Below are 20,578 nucleotides of genomic sequence, written 5' to 3' on the forward strand. Positions count from 1 at the left end.
ACAACAGACACCACATCATAGATCAGATTAAGTTAAAGCCAGTTTGAAGAAGTGATTCTTGAGCTCAGACTTTAAGACAGTGGTGGTCTGAACATGCAGAGATGGGGGGGGGCTCGTTCCAGAGCCGGAGGCCGAGGCAGCAGAATGCTCGGTCATGAGTGACCGTGAAGACTGTTTGGGGCTGAGGAGTTCACTGAGGTATTGGGGACCAAAGGCTAGGGTTTTGAAGACTAACAGCATGATTTTGAAGTTGATTCTGAATTGGTTGGGCAGCCAGTGGAGAGAGGCTAGAATAAGGCTGATGTGGGCAGATCACCGGGTTCCTTTGAGGACACTGGCAGTTCTGCACAAGCTGCATTATAGTAATCAAGTCGTGAAGTGACGAGGGAGTTTAACAGCTTTTCCAGAGCAGGTTTGGAGAGAGTAGGAAGAAGCCGGGTGATGTTTTCAGGTGAAATAATTATTTTTCACAGACAGATTTTAGGTGGTCGAAGAAAGTGAGGGAGGGTGTCTAGCAACACTCTAAGGTCGGAGACAGATGAGGACAGTAGGATGGAGTGGCTGCTCAGGGTAAGGGTGGCGATGGGACTGGTTTGGTGTGATGGGGAGTGCCTAATGTGTGACTATGTTGCTATCAATTGAGCTAATCACTTTCTGAAAAAGAGGTTTATCTACACTGATACTTGACTCATGACACATAAGATGTCATGAGTCATGTTACATGATGTAGAATTGCATGAAATTAGCTTCAAAACAACAACAATTTCCTAGGGCGCTGAATTAAACAAAACCATATTTTTGTGGTATATTTAATGTATCTCATTGAACAATAATTGAAACAGGCCCAAATGCAGGGTCCGGTCAGCATTTTTTCCTCCAGCCTTGACCAACTCCTGTTTCCAACACATCTGTTTAGTCTTTCACAACAGCTAACGTAAGTCAGTGGAAAAATACTCTTTCCTTACAATGGGCAAAAATATAAGGTAATTAGTGTGCTTAGAAACTAGACTATGAAGCAAAGATCAATTATATAGAGAATGATGGTAAAAAAAACTTTGGAGCACCTTAAATTAAGTTATGGGCAAAAAGGTGTTGTGACGTTGTATTAGTTAATGTGACGACTGTTGCTCATCGAATGATTAAAAGTTTCTAATTGCGTGATTAACTGAATTAAGCAATTATTAACTCATTAACCTGGGGCACCATGGGAAAATATGTTTTTATTGAGTCTCTATTTCCCAAATTAACTCAAAGAATATCAGAATATTGATTTTACAACAGCCGCTAATTAATCAGTTTCCTCTACAGTCTCGTTCTGAACGTCGCATAATCCGTGAATCTGCACGGACCCGGGTCTCACCAATGAGTTCGTACCACACCAATCTTAGTTGAGTATTTATTTACTAAAAAAAAAAAAAAAATGATAAAAGATACACATACACAAAAACACATTCTAGGCTATTGATTAGAACTTAGTATAACGGGCCAACACACTATGGCGCGTGTTACCCAAATGGGGATTTAAAAGAGAGAGAAAAAGAGAAAGTACACGAGAGAAATATACATTTGGGTGAATTTGTCAGCTATGCTTATTCTAACCCTAGCCTTGCCCCAAACTGCCGCTCTTATGTGTCAGAATATAATGATGTAATTACGTGGGGATGGTCTCTGTGGATTCTCTGCTTGGACCGTCCAGGCTGCTCAATGACGCACTTCTCCGGCGCACCTCTCTGGTCGTCCTCACGATATCAGTGTCCTTTTGGCTTAGGAGTCTGTTCCCTTGCCCTTGTTCTGGAAGGGCTCTTCTGAGGACAGACAGCTCTGTAGTTCAGATCTCACAGTTGAGGAATTAAACCGTGTAGATACCACGATTCAATGGGAGATGGAGGCCAGGTGGTTCGACTTGATTTCACCGGCTTAGACACAGCTACTCGCAGCTACTCATGCGTTGCATTTTGGGTTCGTTGACTTTTTAGACCTCGGCTGCAGCTTGGGTCACGTAGTCTAATCTGGAAATTCTTTACTCACAGGTTTTATACCCTCGTGTCAGAAGTGGGCGTAACCACCTTTAGGGCCCTTCTCTGGGCGTACCAAGTTATGGGCAAGGTCTAGATTTGATTCAAATCCAATTTTAGACAACTAACTTCACATTTCATCTTTACCAAAACATTCTCTTTGATTTGGACATTTTCCATACAACGTACAATGTATAAACATCAAACATATACTAGGTAAACTGTTGACGTTACAATGTTTTCGTAATAACGTCATCTATTAACCTTTAATAACAAAACAAAACTGACATACATTTTCATATTCCATCTATCGTCATGACCACCAGTGTGGCTGATGGAAACCATAGTGATGAAACCAAAGTCCCTTTATTTCATGTTTAATGTTCTGAGGCTGGTCCTCCATAGTAACAGGACAAAAGGAATTTGTCTGTGGCCTAAGATTTACCAGGGGCGTGAGGGGTCATAAAACCCCCACATCTTCAGACCCCTAGATCTCTCCTCCTCTGTTGGGGTTGAGAGATAATCTGTAGGGTTGTGGTCTCCTGTAACCTGACCTGATCAGGACAGTCATGACAAAGGCAAACTCAGCTCCATCATTCATTGAATCAGATGACTCATTCATCACAAAACCCACTAATATTGCCAACTACTTTAATGATTTTTCATTGGCAAAATTAGCAAACTTAAGCATGACATGCCAGCAACAAACGCTGACACTACACATCCAAGTATAACTGATCAAATTATGAAAGACAAGCACTGTAACTTTGAATTCCGGAAAGTGAGTGTGGAAGAAGTGAATCAATTATTGTTGTCTATCTACACTGACAAGCCACCGGGGTCTGACAACTTTGATGGAAAATTACTGAGGATAATAGAGGGCAATATTGCCTCTGCTATTTGCATATCTTCAATCTAAGTCTACTAGAAAGTGTGTTCCCTCAGGCCTTGAGGGAAGCAAAAGTAATTCCGCTACCCAAGAATAGTAAAGCCCCCTTTACTGGCTGAAAAAGTCAACCAATCAGCCTGTTACCAACCCTGAGTAAACTTTTGGAAAAAATGACCAGATACCTGTTTGACCAGTTTGACCAGATAAAATGCTATTTTGCTGTAAACAAATTGGCAACAGACTTTCTGTACAGTTATATTTAAGGATATTCAACAAGCACAGTACTTACTCAAATAACTGATGATTGGCTGAGAGAAATTGATGATAAAAGGATTGTAAATGTTGTTTTGTTAGACTTCAGTGCGGCTTTTGACATTATAGATCTTAGTCTGCTGCTGGAAAAACATATTTGTTATGGCTTTACACTCCCTGCTATATTGTGGATAAAGAGTTACCAGTCTAACAGAACACAGAGGGTGTTCTTTAATGGAAGCCTCTCCAACATAATCCAGGTAGAACCAGGAATTTCCCAGGGCAGTTGTTTTGGCCCCCTACTTTTTTCAATCTTTACTAACGATATGTCACTGGCTTTAAGTAAAGCAAAGAAAAACCCTTGAATGAGTAGGTGTTCTAAAACATTTGACTGGTACTGTATATTTTAAGCAAATTAGGCAATCAAACATTACATTTTAACCTGTCTAGCTTAAATAGGTAGGTCTTTAGTTGTGTTTTAAATAATGAAATTGAAGCAGCCTCTGTGACATGTAGAGTGTTCCAGAGCTGAAGGGCCACATGTAAGAAGGCCCTGTCACTAATGCTGCGCAGGGTTGTGGTAGGTGTGACCAGGACATTTAGTCTGATAATTGAAGGGCGCGTGCTGGGGAATAGTTCTCTAGAGGTTGGCATATGTACAGTGCCTTCAGAAAGAATTCATGCCCATTGACTTATTCCACATTTTGTTGTCATTTACATAAGTATTCACACCCCTGAGTCAATACTTTGTAGAAGCACATTTGGCAGCGATAACAGCTGTGAGTCTTTTCTGGACTCTAAGAGCTTTCAACACCTGGATTGTGCAACATTTGCTGATTATTATTTTTCTAAATTCTTCAAGTTGGTTGATCATTGGTAGACAACCATTTTCAGGTCTTGCCATTGATTTTCAAGTAGATTTAAGAACTGAAACTAGCCCACTCAAGAACATTCACTGTCTTCATGGTAAGCAACCAGTGTAGATTTGGCCTTAAGTAATTGTTCATCTGAAAGTTTAATTAATGTCTGGTGGAAAGCAAACTGAACATATACAGTGCCTTGCGAAAGTATTCGGCCCCCTTGAACTTTGCGACCTTTTGCCACATTTCAGGCTTCAAACATAAAGATATAAAACTGTATTTTTTTGTGAAGAATCAACAACAAGTGGGACACAATCATGAAGTGGAACGACATTTATTGGATATTTCAAACTTTTTTAACAAATCAAAAACTGAAAAATTGGGCGTGCAAAATTATTCAGCCCCCTTAAGTTAATACTTTGTAGCGCCACCTTTTGCTGCGATTACAGCTGTAAGTCGCTTGGGGTATGTCTCTATCAGTTTTGCACATCGAGAGACTGAAATTTTTTCCCATTCCTCCTTGCAAAACAGCTCGAGCTCAGTGAGGTTGGATGGAGAGCATTTGTGAACAGCAGTTTTCAGTTCTTTCCACAGATTCTCGATTGGATTCAGGTCTGGACTTTGACTTGGCCATTCTAACACCTGGATATGTTTATTTTTGAACCATTCCATTGTAGATTTTGCTTTATGTTTTGGATCATTGTCTTGTTGGAAGACAAATCTCCGTCCCAGTCTCAGGTCTTTTGCAGACTCCATCAGGTTTTCTTCCAGAATGGTCCTGTATTTGGCTCCATCCATCTTCCCATCAATTTTAACCATCTTCCCTGTCCCTGCTGAAGAAAAGCAGGCCCAAACCATGATGCTGCCACCACCATGTTTGACAGTGGGGATGGTGTGTTCAGCTGTGTTGCTTTTACGCCAAACATAGCATTTTGCATTGTTGCCAAAAAGTTCAATTTTGGTTTAATCTGACCAGAGCACCTTCTTCCACATGTTTGGTGTGTCTCCCAGGTGGCTTGTGGCAAACTTTAAATGACCCTTTTTATGGATATCTTTAAGAAATGGCTTTCTTCTTGCCACTCTTCCATAAAGGCCAGATTTGTGCAATATACGAATGATTGTTGTCCTATGGACAGAGTCTCCCACCTCAGCTGTAGATCTCTGCAGTTCATCCAGAGTGATCATGGGCCTCTTGGCTGCATCTCTGATCAGTCTTCTCCTTGTATGAGCTGAAAGTTTAGAAGGACGGCCAGGTCTTGGTAGATTTGCAGTGGTCTGATACTCCTTCCATTTCCATATTATCGCTTGCACAGTGCTCCTTGGGATGTTTAAAGCTTGGGAAATATTTTTGTATCCAAATCCGGCTTTAAACTTCTTCACAACAGTATCTCGGACCTGCCTGGTGTGTTCCTTGTTCTTCATGATGCTCTCTGCGCTTTTAACGGACCTCTGAGACTATCACAGTGCAGGTGCATTTATACGGAGACTTGATTACACACAGGTGGATTGTATTTATCATCATTAGTCATTTAGGTCAACATTGAGAGATCCTCAGAGATCCTCACTGAACTTCTGGAGAGAGTTTGCTGCACTGAAAGTAAAGGGGCTGAATAATTTTGCACGCCCAATTTTTCAGTTTTTGGTTTGTTAAAAAAGTTTGAAATATCCAATAAATGTCGTTCCACTTCATGATTCTGTCCCACTTCTTGTTGATTCTTCACAAAAAATACAGTTTTATATCTTTATGTTTGAAGCCTGAAATGTGGCAAAAGGTCGCAAAGTTCAAGGGGGCCGAATACTTTCGCAAGGAACTGTATATTTACATTTTCATCATTTAGCAGTCATTTAGCAGACACTCTTATCCAAATTGACTGACAGGAGCAATTAGGTTTAAGTACCTTGCTCAAGGGCATGTCAACAGATTTTTTTCAGCTTGTCAACTCAGGGATTTCAAACCAGCGACCTTTCGGTTACTGTCCCGATGCTTTTAACTGCTAGGCTACCTGCCACCAGGTTTTCCTCTAGGATTTTGGCAGTGCTTAGCTCCATTCCGTTTCTTTTTTATCCTGAAAAACTCCCTAGTCCTTAACAATTACAAGCATTCCAATAACATGATGCAGCCACCACTATGCTTGAAAATATGGACAGTGCTACTCAGTAATGTGTTGTATTGAATTTTCCTCAAACATAACATTTTGTATTCAGGACAAAAAGTGAATTGCTTTGCCACATTTTTTACAGTATTGCTTTAGTGCTTTGTTGCAAACAGGATGCATGTTTAGAATATGTTTTATTCTGTACAGGCTTTCTTTTCACTCTGTCAATTAGGTCAGTATTATGAAGTAACTACCATGTTGTTGATCCATTCTCAGTTTTCTCCTATCACAGTCATTCAACTCTGTCACTGTTTTAAAGTCACCCTCATGGTGAAATCCCTGAGCAGTTTCCTTCCTCTCTGGCAACCATGCTCAAAGGGATATTCAATGTCTACTTTTTTGCTTTGTTTTTAATGAGGTAGTCATTCAAAAATCATGTTAAACACTATTATTGCACACAGAGTGAGTCCATGCAAGTGACTCGTTAAGCAAGTGTTTACTCCTGAACTTATTTAGGCTTGCCATAACAAAGGGGTTGAATACTTATTGAGTCAAGACATTTCAGCTTTTAATTCATTTGTAAACATTTCGAAAAACATGATTCCACTTTGTCATTATGGGGTATTGTGTGTAGGTCAGGGATAAAATGTTAATGTAATCCATTTTAAATTCAGGCTGTAACACAACAAAATGTGGACAAATTTTAGGGGTGTGAATACTTTCTGAAGGCACTGTGTAACGGTCTGAGTGTAGTGGGTGAGGAGTCAGGCGAAGGAAGCAGAGAGTTCAGGGGAGTGCTATTTTAATGCACTGATAAACGCTGAACATAAGCCAACCCTCACAAAAACACAGGGCGTACTGAACAAACAAATGCCCCAAACAGGGGGACTTAAACTGTCCAGGGAAAACACACAAAATGGGAAACCACAAAACCCAATAGACGTGCACACAAGCACACCAAACAGACGATCACAATAATTAATCCCGCACAAGGAACCCTGCGGGCCGGCTGACTAATAAAGCCTACTACCTAACTCAAAACAGGTGCACACAATCAACACATAAGGAGGGGGAGGAAATAATCAGTAGCAGCTAGTAGGCCGGTGACTACAACCCCGAGCGCCACCCGAACGGGAAGGGAAGTGTCCTTCGGTCGGAGTCGTGACACACTGTATGTAGGCGCATTCAATTGGATCCTATATTGAACAGGCCAAGATGTTACCAGGGCATGCATAAGCTTCTGACTCCACAGTGGACAAGAATGAACTGATCCGAGCGATGTTACACAGTTGGAAAAAGGACACTTTATAGAAGTCACAGATTGTTCTCTCCAGTACCGCACAGCAAGCAGTACCAATGCACCAAGTCTGGAACCAACAGGATCCTGAACAGCTTCTACCCCAAGCCATAAGACTGCTAAATAGTAAAATATTAAACTATCCAGACTATCTGCATTGACCCCTTTTGCACTAACTTTTATTTTACTCATCACATACTCACATGCTTATGTGATGAGTAAAATAAAATAAAAGTTAGTGCAAAAAAACAGTCGCTGCTACTGTTTATTATCTATCCTGTTGCCTAGTCACCTTAAGCCTAGTTATACAGTATGTGCATATCTACCTCAATTACCTTGTAACCCTTCACATCGACTGGTACCCCGTGTATATTGCTAAATTACGTGTTATTACTTTTATATTATTTCTTTATTTTCTTTCTATCTGCAATGTTGGGAAGGGCCCGTAATTAAGCATTTGACTGTTAGTCTAACCTGTTCTTTACAAAGCATGTGACAAATACATTTCGATTTGATTTAATCTGATGCTGCGGATGTGTGCTTCAAATGAGAGGTTAGAGTCAAAAGTTACACCAGGGTGTCTGGTGCTGGGGGGGGAAGCTGCAATGTTGTCATCATCTAGAAAAATTGCAGATGTGCTCAGTATCCGATACAATATATTTGACAAATGATTGATTCAATGTAACAATAGGCCTACATGAAAACACAACAAGAGAAACATATTTATAGCTAAAAGGGTTGCAAAGAGATGGAATGTGACCGGTGACTTAAAAAATGTACAAGTTTACTACCAGCATTTTTTTAACATTCAAGAATATGAATAACTTTCAAGGACATCATATGTAAAATATACACAGTGCACAAAACATTAAGAACACCTGCTCTTTCCATGACAGACTGACCAGGTGAATCCAGGTGGAAGCTATAATCCCTTATTGATGTCACTTGTTAAATCCACTTCAAAATCCACTATAGATGGAACCATCTATAGTTTATCTCAAGGGAAGGAACTCAGTAAAAACATTGAGATTGAGAGTAGATGGTGAAAACAAGAGCATCTCTAATGATACCCATACGATTAAAAGCTTTTGCGCACCGTGCATTCATTGTTGTTGCACATTATAGAATATTTGACTTTACCGTTAAAAATGCAGCCATAGCCTATTCATTGATTGCGCTTTATAATGGCAAATTGATGATTGTGGTGGTGGTGGTGGTGGTGATGGGTCGTTCGCGACGGGGTCTTTTTAGTGAACGTAGGGAACCGAATTGCATCGGTGAAAGATCCGGCTATTTGGCTCCCTGATTTGCATACTGCTACTAATGCTTTTTGAGCTCAAAACGTTTTTCTGCAGATAAGTAACAAAATAATTATCTAAAGAGGGCGAATTCGCACTGCAGAAACTAGAGAGAGTGGGGGTAATGTGTCAATCAGGTCAACGCTGATTTTTTTCAGCGCATAAAATATTTGTTGGACCAGGTAAAAATGTATTTGACCACGCATGCCCACCGATCTTACATAATGGTAGCCTACCTTTTGGGCATTACATTGGAAATCTTAAATTGTTTTATGGTTCTAGTTCGATTTTTAAGCATTTTGAACGAAAAGCCGTTTGGGAGCCAAATGAGCTGGCTTTTTTTATCTGAACAGAGCCAAATGAGCCGGCTCACCAAAAAGACTCGGAATGAATACTTTTTTTCTGGTGGTATGTACGCTGTTACCGCCCAGATGTGAACCGATGGTATTGTATTATCGTTCTCCGAGCATGAGGATATTATGCTGGCAGATAATCGCAGATATTTTTGTAAAAAAATACAAGTCCCATCATTGTACCATCTAAACCGCTGTGAAATATATTTTCCATAAGCAAAACTATTGTATTTTCAGCTGTTTGAAGCGGATGTACAAAACCGAAAGTAAAAGACGCAAAAACAACATTTAAGAACGGAAAGATGAGAGATAATACACATAGAACAGATCCACTGCTTATTAGAAATGCTTTCAAATAGAATGGCCGCTCTATAACTCACATTTCTATGTGAATTTGGTAGGGTCACCCAAAAAGTTATATATTGCAGCTTTAAAGAAATATACTTTTAATAAAATACAAATATATGTTTTTGGAATTACTCAACAGAGTCTGCAAAACATAGATTGGTCTCTTGTGCTGAGCAACTGGTTTAATACAGAGTGGTGGTGACTCCTTACTCCACCTTCTCACTTCACTGCAACGCAATACACTGTATATGGGATACATATTAGGTTGTAGAGAAGAAAATATATATATTCCCCTCTCAGCTAAAGTGGGGTGGAAAATACTCAGGGTGGTTTCTACTAACCAAATATTGTATTTTTTTTAGGGGGGGGCCATGTCGCACGGCCTGCTGTCGCCCATATAGCCCCCAATGCAATACACTGTAAAAGACTGTACATGGGATATACTTTATATTGGCTTGTAGAGAGAAAACTTTTCTGCCTCTCTCAGCTAAAGTGGGGAGGAAAATACTCAGTAGGGTCTATACTAACCAAATATGCGTAGTTTATTGTTACAACTTTTTAACCCTTATGTGACTAATGATAATAAATACAATCCACCTGTGTGTAATCAAGTCTCCGTATAAATGCACCTATACTGTGATAGTCTCAGAGGTCCGTTAAAAGCGCAGAGAGCATCATGAAGAACAAGGAACACACCAGGCAGGTCCGAGATACTGTTGTGAAGAAGTTTAAAGCCGGATTTGGATACAAAAATATTTCCCAAGCTTTAAACATCCCAAGGAGCACTGTGCAAGCGATAATATTGAAATGGAAGGAGTATCAGACCACTGCAAATCTACCAAGACCTGGCCGTCCCTCTAAACTTTCAGCTCATACAAGGAGAAGACTGATCATAGATGCAGCCAAGAGGCCCATGATCACTCTGGATGAACTGCAGAGATCTACAGCTGAGGTGGGAGACTCTGTCCATAGGACAACAATCAGGCGTATATTGCACAAATCTGGCCTTTATGGAAGAGTGGCAAGAAGAAAGCCATTTCTTAAAGATATCCATAAAAAGTGTTGTTTAAAGTTTGCCACAAGCCACCTGGGAGACACACCAAACATGTGGAAGAAGGTGCTCTAGTCAGATGAAACCAAAATTGAACTTTTTGGCAACAATGCAAAACGTTATGTTTGGCGTAAAAGCAACACAGCTGAACACACCATCCCCACTGTCAAACATGGTGGTGGCAGCATCATGGTTTGGGCCTGCTTTTCTTCAGCAGGGACAGGGAAGATGGTTAAAATTGATGGGAAGATGGATGGAGCCAAATACAGGACCATTGTCTTCCAACAAGACAATGATCCAAAACATAAAGCAAAATCTACAATGGAATGGTTCAAAAATAAACATATCCAGGTGTTAGAATGGCCAAGTCAAAGTCCAGACCTGAATCCAATCGAGAATATGTGGAAAGAACTGAAAACTGCTGTTCACAAATGCTCTCCATCCAACCTCACTGAGCTCGAGCTGTTTTGCAAGGAGGAATGGGAAAAAATGTCAGTCTCTCGATGTGCAAAACTGATAGAGACATACCCCAAGCGACTTACAGCTGTAATCGCAGCAAAAGGTGGCGCTACAAAGTATTAACTTAAGGGGGCTGAATAATTTTGCACGCCCAATTTTTCAGTTTTTGATTTGTTAAAAAAGTTTGAAATATCCAATAAATGTCGTTCCAATTCATGATTGTGTCCCACTTGTTGTTGATTCTTCACAAAAAAAATACAGTTTTATATCTTTATGTTTGAAGCCTGAAATGTGGCAAAAGGTCGCAAAGTTCAAGGGGGCCGAATACTTTCGCAAGGCACTGTATGTCTATGTTGTAAGGGGGTCAAGATAAATAGCCTAAATTTATTCCTGAGGTAAGATTACAATGACAGCTGTAGCCAACTTTTCTGTTTGACTTACGGCTGATTTGTTACATTAAGCAGGGATCGTGTCTAGTTTATGAGTGAAAGTTTATGAGTGATGGGACAGTGAGTGAGTGTGCTATGTAGAGCCATCATCATGTGCAACATGATTGCAATGTGTATACAAAACATGCATTTCTAACGTATTTCTCAAAAAACTTTCCGAATTAAATGTTGAATGCAAAGAAAGCATATGCCTGGGAGAATGATATCATGTTGGTTTGTATCAATCGTTTGGGTGTTTGTTTGTTTTGCAAACACTCTCATCACATGTCTAGTAGCATAAAGAAACATTTTAGCCAAACACAACGGTCCATTGAGAGGCGTAAAGTGGAATTAAAGAGGAATTACAGCAACAACAACAACACAACGTTTTTACTCAAAAGTGGTCTACTGGTGTAGTTTAAGCATTATTGTGGAAATAGAACATCCAATTTTGTAGTTTTTCTATAAAAGTGTGATTTCTGTAGGGAAAACCTGAAAACATTTCTTTAATTTTCCATAGGCCTACTTGTCGTCATTTATTAATGAATCTATATTATTATTATTATTATTTTATATAGCCTGCCTGAATACATTGTTAGACAGTTTAAACATTTCATTTTTAATGCATTTGATAGGATTTTGTGTGTTGTATTTACAATCAAATTCTATTTTACAATTTTACAGGTTCAAAGTTGGATAATGTCCCCCCCAAAAAAGTGTCATACATGCTAGCATAAGGTGCAATAAGTAGATGAACGAGTCCCATCCTCTCTGAAAATAAAAAGTGAAACGACAATGTTGGAGAACCAGCATGAAGAATAAAAGACCCTACAAAATATTAGGAAATATTAAACAAAGGATGAAACTACAGCAAAACACACATGAGATGTCCCTTGCTGGTAGTATCCTAAAAAATAGGAACATTTCAAGCAAAGAGAGGGAGAAGGCAGAAAAGCTGCAGCAGCGGAAAACATATACTATATAATGCAAGTGCTTCCCAAAGAATGCAGAAGATGAAGAGAGATCAGATGAATTGCAAAGTCCCTCTTTGTCATGCAAATGAACTGAATCCCCCCCAAAAACATTTCCACTGCATTTCAGCCCTGCCACAAAAGGACCAGCTGACATCAAGTCAGTGATTCTTTCGTTAACACAGGTGTGAGTGTTGACGAGGGCAAGGCTGGAGATCACTCTGTCATGCTGATTGAGTTTGAATAACAGACTGGATGCTTCAAAAGGAGGGTGGTGCTTGGAATCATTGTTCTTCCTCTGTCAGCCATGGTTACCTGCAAGGAAACATGTGCCGTCATCATTGCTTTGCACAAAAAGGGCTTCATAGGCAAGGATATTGCTGCCAGTAAGATTGCACCTAAATCAACCATTTATCGGATCATCAAGAACTTCAAGGAGAGCGGTTCAATTGTTGTGAAGAAGGCTTCAGGGCACCCAAGAAAGTCCAGTAAGCGCCAGGACAGACTCCTAAAGTTGATTCAGCTGCGGGATCAGGGCACCACCAGTACAGAGCTTGCTCAGGAATGGCAGCAGGCAGGTGTGAGTGCATCTGCACGCACAGTGAGGTGAAGACTTTTGGAGGATGGCCTGGTGTCAAAAGGGCAGCAAAGAAGCCACTTCTCTCCAGGAAAAACATTGGGGACAGACTGATATTCTGCAAAAGGTACAGGGATTGGACTGCTGAGGACTGGGGTAAAGTCATTTTCTCTGATGAATCCCCTTTCCGATTGTTTGGTGCATCCGGAAAAAAACCGCCCCAGGGTAGCCTAGCCATGATTCTGTATGTGTTACAATCTAGAAAATAGTACAAATAAAGAAAAACCCTTGAATGAGTAGGTGTGTCCAAACTTTTGACTGGTACTGTATATCTGATGTTAGCTATGCTGTGTCTGATTTTGATTTCCCCTATCAACACAGCTATTCTGGCTCCAGGCATGGTAAAGGTGCCAGTGATGGGAAAAATGCAGTAATCAAGAGCCATGCCACCGCATCAGTGAAGTTTGGCCAAGTCCTGATTAGAAACGTGAAGGAGCTCTACAACTACAGCAGAGACAATCTGACAACGGAAGCATCTCCAGATGCAGTACCCATTACCTCCATACCATGTTCTTCATTCCCAGTGAGTACATTGAACAGAAGTCTGTGAGAATATGTTGAGCAATGGAGAGAGGTGAAACTTCATAGTTTGTGTGGTAAGTAACATATTGTTTACATTATGTAAATTATGTCTGATATTAAAGGACTTATTTCAATAACCTCATGAGATTCTTTGTTTTCACACCATAACTTTGAAAGCGATCCTAGAGAACAGATGTGCCAGAGACCCGATGTGCCAGAGACCCGATGTACCAGCTGACAGTGACCAGATGGATGACAGCATCACACACACACACACACACACACACACACACGCCGTCACCGACCCAGAAGATTGGGTGGTCTCGCTTTCCGAGGCCGACGTGAGAAGGGAATTTAATCAGGTCAACAACCTGCAAGGCCGCGGGTCCCGATGGTATTCCAGAGAGCGTTCTCAGAGCATGCACAGAATTTTTAACCTATCCTTGTCCCAGTGTGTAATCCCCTCATGTTTTAAGATGACCACAATCATTCCTGTTCCTAAGAACTCTAAGGCTTCATGCTTTGAGATGCTGGTTATGGCACTAAATTATGACATTAACTCCACCATCCCAGCCACCCTAGACCCACTCCAATTTGCATACCGCCAACACAGAGCCATAGACGACGCAATCTAAATTGCTCTCCAGAAGAATGCCTATGTGAGAATGCTGTTCATTGGCTGCAGCTCAGGGTTCAACATCATTGTCCCATCCAAGCTGTTCACCAAGCTTAGGAATCTGGGTCTGAACACCTCCCTCTGCCACTGGATCCTGGACTTCCTGACTCAAGATCACAGGAGGCAAGATCACCTCCGCCACGCTGACCCTTAACACAGGGGTGTGTTCTTAGTCCCCTCCTGTACTCCCTATTCACCCACAACTGTGTGGCCAGGCACAACTCCAACACCGTTATCAAGTTCGCTGAAGACACGATGATGGTAGGCCTGATCACCTGCAACGATGAGTCAGCCTACAGGGAGGAATTCAGTCACCTGGCAGTGTGGTGCCGGAGCTACAACCTCTCCCTCAACGTCAGCAAGACCAAAGAGCTGATTGTGCACTACAGGAAAAGGGGGGGCAAGCACGCCCCCATCCACATTGACAGGGCGGCAGTGGAGCAGGTATACAGCTTCAAGTTCCTTGGTGTACAAATCACTAAAGACTTAAAATGGTCCTAACACACAGTTGTGAAGAAAGCGTGACAGTGCCTCATCCCTCTCAGGAGGTCGAAAAAGTTTGGCATGGGCCCTCAAATCCTGAAAAGTTTCTACAGCTGTACCATTGAGATCATATTGCCTGGCCGCATCACTGCTTGGTATGGCAATAGCCACGCCCTCGATTGCATGGCGCTACAGAGGGTTGCAAGGACAGTCCAGTACATCAATGTGGCCGAAGTCCCTGCCATCCAGGGCCTCTATATCAGGCGGTGTGAAAAGAAAGCCCGGAATATTGTCAGACTCCAACCACCCAAACCATAGACTACTGTCTCATCGTTGTCAGTGATCAGGCCTACTACTGTTGTGTCTTCAGAAAACATAATGATGGTGTTGGAGTTGTGGCTGGCCACGCAGTTGTGGGTGAACCGGGACTACAGGAGGGGGCTAAGCACGCATCCCCGGTGTTGAGGATCAGCGTGGCAGATGTGTTATTACCTACGCTTACCCCCTGGGGGCGGCCCGTCAGGAAGTCCAGGATCCAGTTGCAGAGGGAGGTGTTTAGTCCCAGGGTCCTTAGCTTAGTGATGAGCTGTGTGGGCACTATGGTGTTGAATGCTGAGCTGTAGTCAATGAACAGCATTCTCACATAGGTGTTCCTTTTGTCCAGGTGGGAAAGGGCAGTGTGGAGTGCGATTGAGGTTTCACTCGTGAAACCCCATCCAAGGTTTCCCTTTTTTCAGGAGGGTAATCAGATCTGGCCACAATGTCTCTCACGTTTGGGGGTCTTTTAAAGACAATACGTGGGGAATGTTAAAGATGGGTTTCAGTTGTGGGTCATTGTCAACAATGTACCAGTGCTTCCTGTTAAATGCCTTCCCCAAGGGTGAGTATCGGGTGAAGTATAAGCATACGTTCTGCTTTTTCTTTCAATTTTGGTTGAAGGTTTTCCCAACTGTTAGCCCTTCAAAACAATCATTGTCATGTTTTACCCAATTTTCTTTAATACGTCCTTTCCTTAAACCTTTGTTTGAGATTCGTGGTCTGTTTCTGGTACGAAGCATCAGAGCTACATATCCTTTTAATGAGGCTGAATTGACTTAAAGGGATACTTTTAATGAGTGGGCATGGATGGAAGTGGTCCCCTCTAAGGAGGGTGTTACTATCCATATGTTTCCTATAGAGATCTGTAGAGAGGGAGGTTTTGCCCATAATAACCATCACATTGTGATAGGTCATAGTTATTGGTGAAATTAAGGTGCTCATTCATAGAGTTTGGATAGGCATGGAATTCCAATAGTTCTTCCTGGGTCCCTGTATACACTATAGATCAGGAAAATATCATCCAAATATCTCAGAATGAGGAAAATATTGGGGAGAAAAGGGTTAAGTTCTGGATTCAGCACCACCTGTTTTGCTAACATTCCTAGATACATGTTAGCATAATTAGGAGCCATAGTGCTTCCCATTGCTGTCCCTTTGGTCTGGAGGAAAAGGCTCCTCTGAAGAGAAAATTCTTGGAGGTTAGTACCAGTTCAGCCAAGTCCACAACACAATTGGTACTGGGTAGAGCATTAAGGGGTGTTCATTGAGGTAGAATATAGGATGGTAACATCAAAAGTACAACAAAAAAAAAAAAATCTGGTATAGAGTCCACAGATTTAAGGAGATAAAATCAAGGATCTCTGGTGTACGTGCGGAGAGAGCTCACCCAGGGCTTCACAAAATGGTCTACAAAGGTTGAAATGTTCTCTGTCAGAGATCAGTTGCTACTCACAATAAGCCAGCCTGGTATAGCTGGCGTCTTTTTAATTTTGGGGAGAGTGTAAATGACAGGTGTGGTTGGGCAGGCAACTTTCATATATGCAAAATTCTGTCTTTGTAATTTCCATTTCATTCAAAAACTTAAAACAGTTCATCATGGATCAGAGACTTGAATTGATTAGTAGGATCCCCAGGGAGTCTTTGCAAAATAAATCATCTCTGAGAATTTTCTTTCCATAGTCTGCAGCATTTTACATCACTATTGCACGTCCTTTGTTGGCAGGTTTTATAATGATAGTGGAGTCATTCTTGAGTTCCATAAGGGATACTTTCTCTGCTTTCGACATATTGCTGAATACCTTGTGTTCTTGTTTCTTAGCCAGGAGATTATGTGCATCTTTCTCAACTAGGTGACAGTATTTTTCAAGAGAGGTATTTCTTTTGGGAGGTATACGTGTGCTTTTTCTCTTAAAATATGTATTTTCCCCATATCATGTCCTCAGAGCGAGAGTCAAGTTCATTGTCATTCTGGTTATCAATGGGAAGAGCATTAACACTCTGTCCTGTCTGGTTACTTGTCTCATTCAATGTATTTACATTGGCAGGTGCATAGGGAGCAAACCCCATTACCAAAGAATTCAGTCAATCTCAAGCTGCGGAAAAACTTTGGAAGTCTATAACGGTATTACAGTCATTGGCCTGTGCCGTTGGGACAAATGACAGTCCCTTACCTAAGGCAGATGAGCATGTGTTTGACAAGTTCATTACAATGTCTTCCTCCGTGTGAGTCGGAGGGACTTCGGGTGTTATGCATTATCCACACTTCAATGTTTTGAAAGGTGGGCTTTTATTTTGAAGGTTCTCTCATTACCATACAAAGTGATGTCTGGGTTTGTGCTGCATGCAAAATATTAGTTGGTTGAGAGCCCCACAGTGGAGGTTGTCATAATACTCATAAAACCTAGCGTCAAACAGAGTAGTTCCAATGGGTTTTCCACCATTAATGGTTCTCATAGGGAATTTTTAGAAACACTTAATAAGGGCTGTGTTTCGGGTAGACTTACCCTGACTTGACCCTTTGATAACCATGTAAATCTCTCTCGGATATGGTGACTTTGATCAATATAGTCGGCTGTATTTACACTCGGATTCGAAAACGCTAATTGGCATCATGCAAGACTACAAATCCCTGCAAGCTCCTGCACGTCATCTCTAGCTGACACCTTTGCTAACAGGTATTGTGCACAGGAGGTTGGTGGCCGCTTAATTAGGGAAGATGGCCTCGTGGTAATGGCTGGAATTGTTTTGCGGGTAAATACAGGCGAATATATTGACAGTCTCCTTGGCCTAGAGATTTACACGGTTATCAAAATGTCACGCCAGGGTAAGCCTACACGAAACACAGCTCCTAGTTTGTTTTAAAAAAATGCCTATGGGAAGAATGTATGAAGGAAAACCTATTGGAACCATTTCCCTGTTTGACTGCTAGGTTTTATGGGTAGTATAACTCATACCGTGGTACTCTATTGTCGCTGAGCGTTGAATGACCTGAAAAGACTAGGGGGCGTGGACTCGATTCTCCACACGCCCAGCATAACCTATTTAACGGCATCTGCGACGACTATTAATTACATTGTTTACTTCTGTTCATCTGTCATTGCAATGGCACAAGCCGATTCAAGAAACGAAGTAGCAGAGCGCATTGGATACATCACACGAGTCCAGAGTTTCAGCGCGTGCCATCGATTGCACAGGTACCAGTGCAATCCTTTTCTATCTTTTTTTGTTGTTGTAAACGACGACGCAATAGGCAGCTTAATGCAGGGTTGCCATCTAGAAACTGCTGCAGAGGCTGCGAGACGAGTGCAAGATGGAAAGCATTTTGGTATGATTGTGTTTCCAGTGAGACGTTTTATTTGATAGAAGGGAGAGTTTTAACGCCACGAAACGAAATTGGAATCATGCATGACCTGTTGCGTCAATCCCGGAAGATCATGGGATCTGTAGTTCTATTGTAGAGACAGCGAAGCCATCAACTTCTTAAAATTGTTAAAGGTTTTTATTATATATTTGTTGAATTGAAACCTCATGTATTGTGTTGTCTCTCCAGCCCGACGTTGAGTGATGAGGTAAACAAGAAGATATTTGGGAAGTGCAACAATCCCAATGGCCATGGACACAACTATAAAGGTCAGTCATTGGTCAAGGTCTCATCCAAACATGCACGTAGGACCAATAGGACCAATTCTGTTGTCAGTTATTGTCTGATTCACAGTTGGCCTATAGGTTACATAGCTGTCCTGTTCCATAACTTCAAACTGGGTCTAACCCAATGTTTATCTAAGGCTCTGTTGTGTTTTTATTTTTGTAGTAGAGGTGACGGTACGGGGAAAGGTAAGTCCCACCTGAGACTTTGCGTCGTACCATATTCATAAAAACACGACTTACAAAACATTCTCATGGTTGCTAGTGGTATAAACACACCAGTAAATCACATGACACTCTCATGATATGAAAGCAGTCTGCCTCCTTGGTAATGGATGTTGGAAACACACAGACCGTCACAGAGCTTCTCTTTGTCCATCTCCAGATCGATCGTCACACAGGCATGGTGATGAACATTACAGATCTGAAGCAACACATCGAGGTGAGACCCTCCCTTTCTTCCAATCCAATCCTGGACTTGACTTTTTTGATTTGAAGCGAAGGCTATGCTTTGATAGCGTAGGCTGCTAGACTATTAATTTCTTCATTAGTTTCACATTTATAGCGCATTTTAGAGAATAAGGAAAATGTGCATTAATTAATTTGTGTGTTATTTACAAACTCATGTATAATTCTGATACAGGAAGTCATCATGATTCCGTTGGACCATAAAAACCTGGATAAGGACGTCCCCTACTTTGCTAATGTTGTCAGGTGTGTGCTCCTCTACTGGACCGTAGCCTTATGTTTATGAGTAACGGGTGGATTTTCAGTTCGGAGCATGTGATTCAGAGTTTCCATGGTTTAATTATTTTTTTTTTGTCTGCTGTACAGCACAACAGAAAACGTGGCTGTATATATCTGGGACAACATGGTCAAGCAGCTACCAGCCAATCTTCTCTACGAGGTCAAGATTCACGAGACTGACAAGAACATTGTTGTATATCGAGGAGAATAGCCAGCCACCTTCAGTACCTTGTAATTAGTACGATCTTTACTAATTTATATTATGTAGTATGCACATCTCACATTTGAGTTCATAGATGGACTTATGCGATGTGTTATGATAGTATTAAAGTGCAGAGTTGAGGTTATCCTATTGAATAGTATTGTGCATCATTTGCTGGTGCAATCCACTCTACAACTTTGTTATAATAATAAATGGAATTGCTTGTGCCTCTCTACAATGCATCTACAATAGAGAACATCTAGAATGTACCTGACTACAGATTGACCACTAGAGTGCAGGATCTGAATGCCTCATAGCCCAGTAAGCAGCTTGACTTGACTGAAATGTCTAGTTTAGGGGTGTCAAACTCATTCCTTGGAGGGCCTAGTGTCTGCTGGTTTTTAGTTTTTTCTTTTAATTAAGACTTAGACAACCAGGTGAGGAGAGTTGCTAATCAGTGACCTTAATTCATCAAACAAGTACAAGGGCTCCCAAGTGGCACAGCAGTCTAAGGCACTGCATTTCAGTGCTAGAGGCATTACCAACAGACCTTGGCACAATTGGCCCAGCGTGTGTTTGACCAGGGTAGGCTGTCATTGAAAAATAAGAATTAGTTCTTAACTGACTTGCCTAGTTTAATAAAGGTTAATACAAACAGGGAGGAGCAAAATCCTGCAGAGACTAAGCATTGTGTGGAATGAGTTTGAGACATGGTATAGTATGTCAAATCATCAACAACAACAAAAAGGTTCAGAGACTGTCACACTGTTTGTGGGAACAAGCTAAAATGGGCTTAGAAAAGCCATAAATGCTTATTGTTTCATTCTAAATTCTCATCAACTGATATTGATCAATTACCATTTAAAAAAAAAAAAAATAATCACCTTTTATTTAACCGGGTAGGCAAGTTGAGCAAGTTCTCACTTACAACTGCGACCTGGCCAAGATAAAGCAAAGCAGTGCGACAAAGACAACACAGAGTTACACATAAACAAACATACAGTCAATAACACAAAATAAAATATTAAAAT

The 20,578-nt window shown here is 41.2% G+C and overlaps 1 protein-coding gene across 1 annotated transcript; it reads left to right on the forward strand.

Annotated features, from left to right (window-relative positions):
- Nucleotides 1-17,359: 17,359 nt before the first annotated feature.
- Nucleotides 17,360-19,782, forward strand: pts (6-pyruvoyltetrahydropterin synthase). Its single transcript, XM_021575572.3, has 7 exons — nucleotides 17,360-17,777; nucleotides 18,066-18,147; nucleotides 18,504-18,583; nucleotides 18,765-18,787; nucleotides 18,984-19,040; nucleotides 19,242-19,312; nucleotides 19,433-19,782. Exons 1-7 carry the CDS (start codon nucleotides 17,684-17,686, stop codon nucleotides 19,554-19,556), a joined length of 531 nt encoding a protein of 176 aa, XP_021431247.1. The 5' UTR covers nucleotides 17,360-17,683; the 3' UTR covers nucleotides 19,557-19,782.
- Nucleotides 19,783-20,578: the final 796 nt, after the last annotated feature.

The sequence above is a fragment of the Oncorhynchus mykiss genome, chromosome 20 (assembly GCF_057628025.1).
Source record: "Oncorhynchus mykiss isolate SJ-2025 chromosome 20, ASM5762802v1, whole genome shotgun sequence".
NCBI classification, from domain to species: Eukaryota; Metazoa; Chordata; class Actinopteri; order Salmoniformes; family Salmonidae; genus Oncorhynchus; species Oncorhynchus mykiss.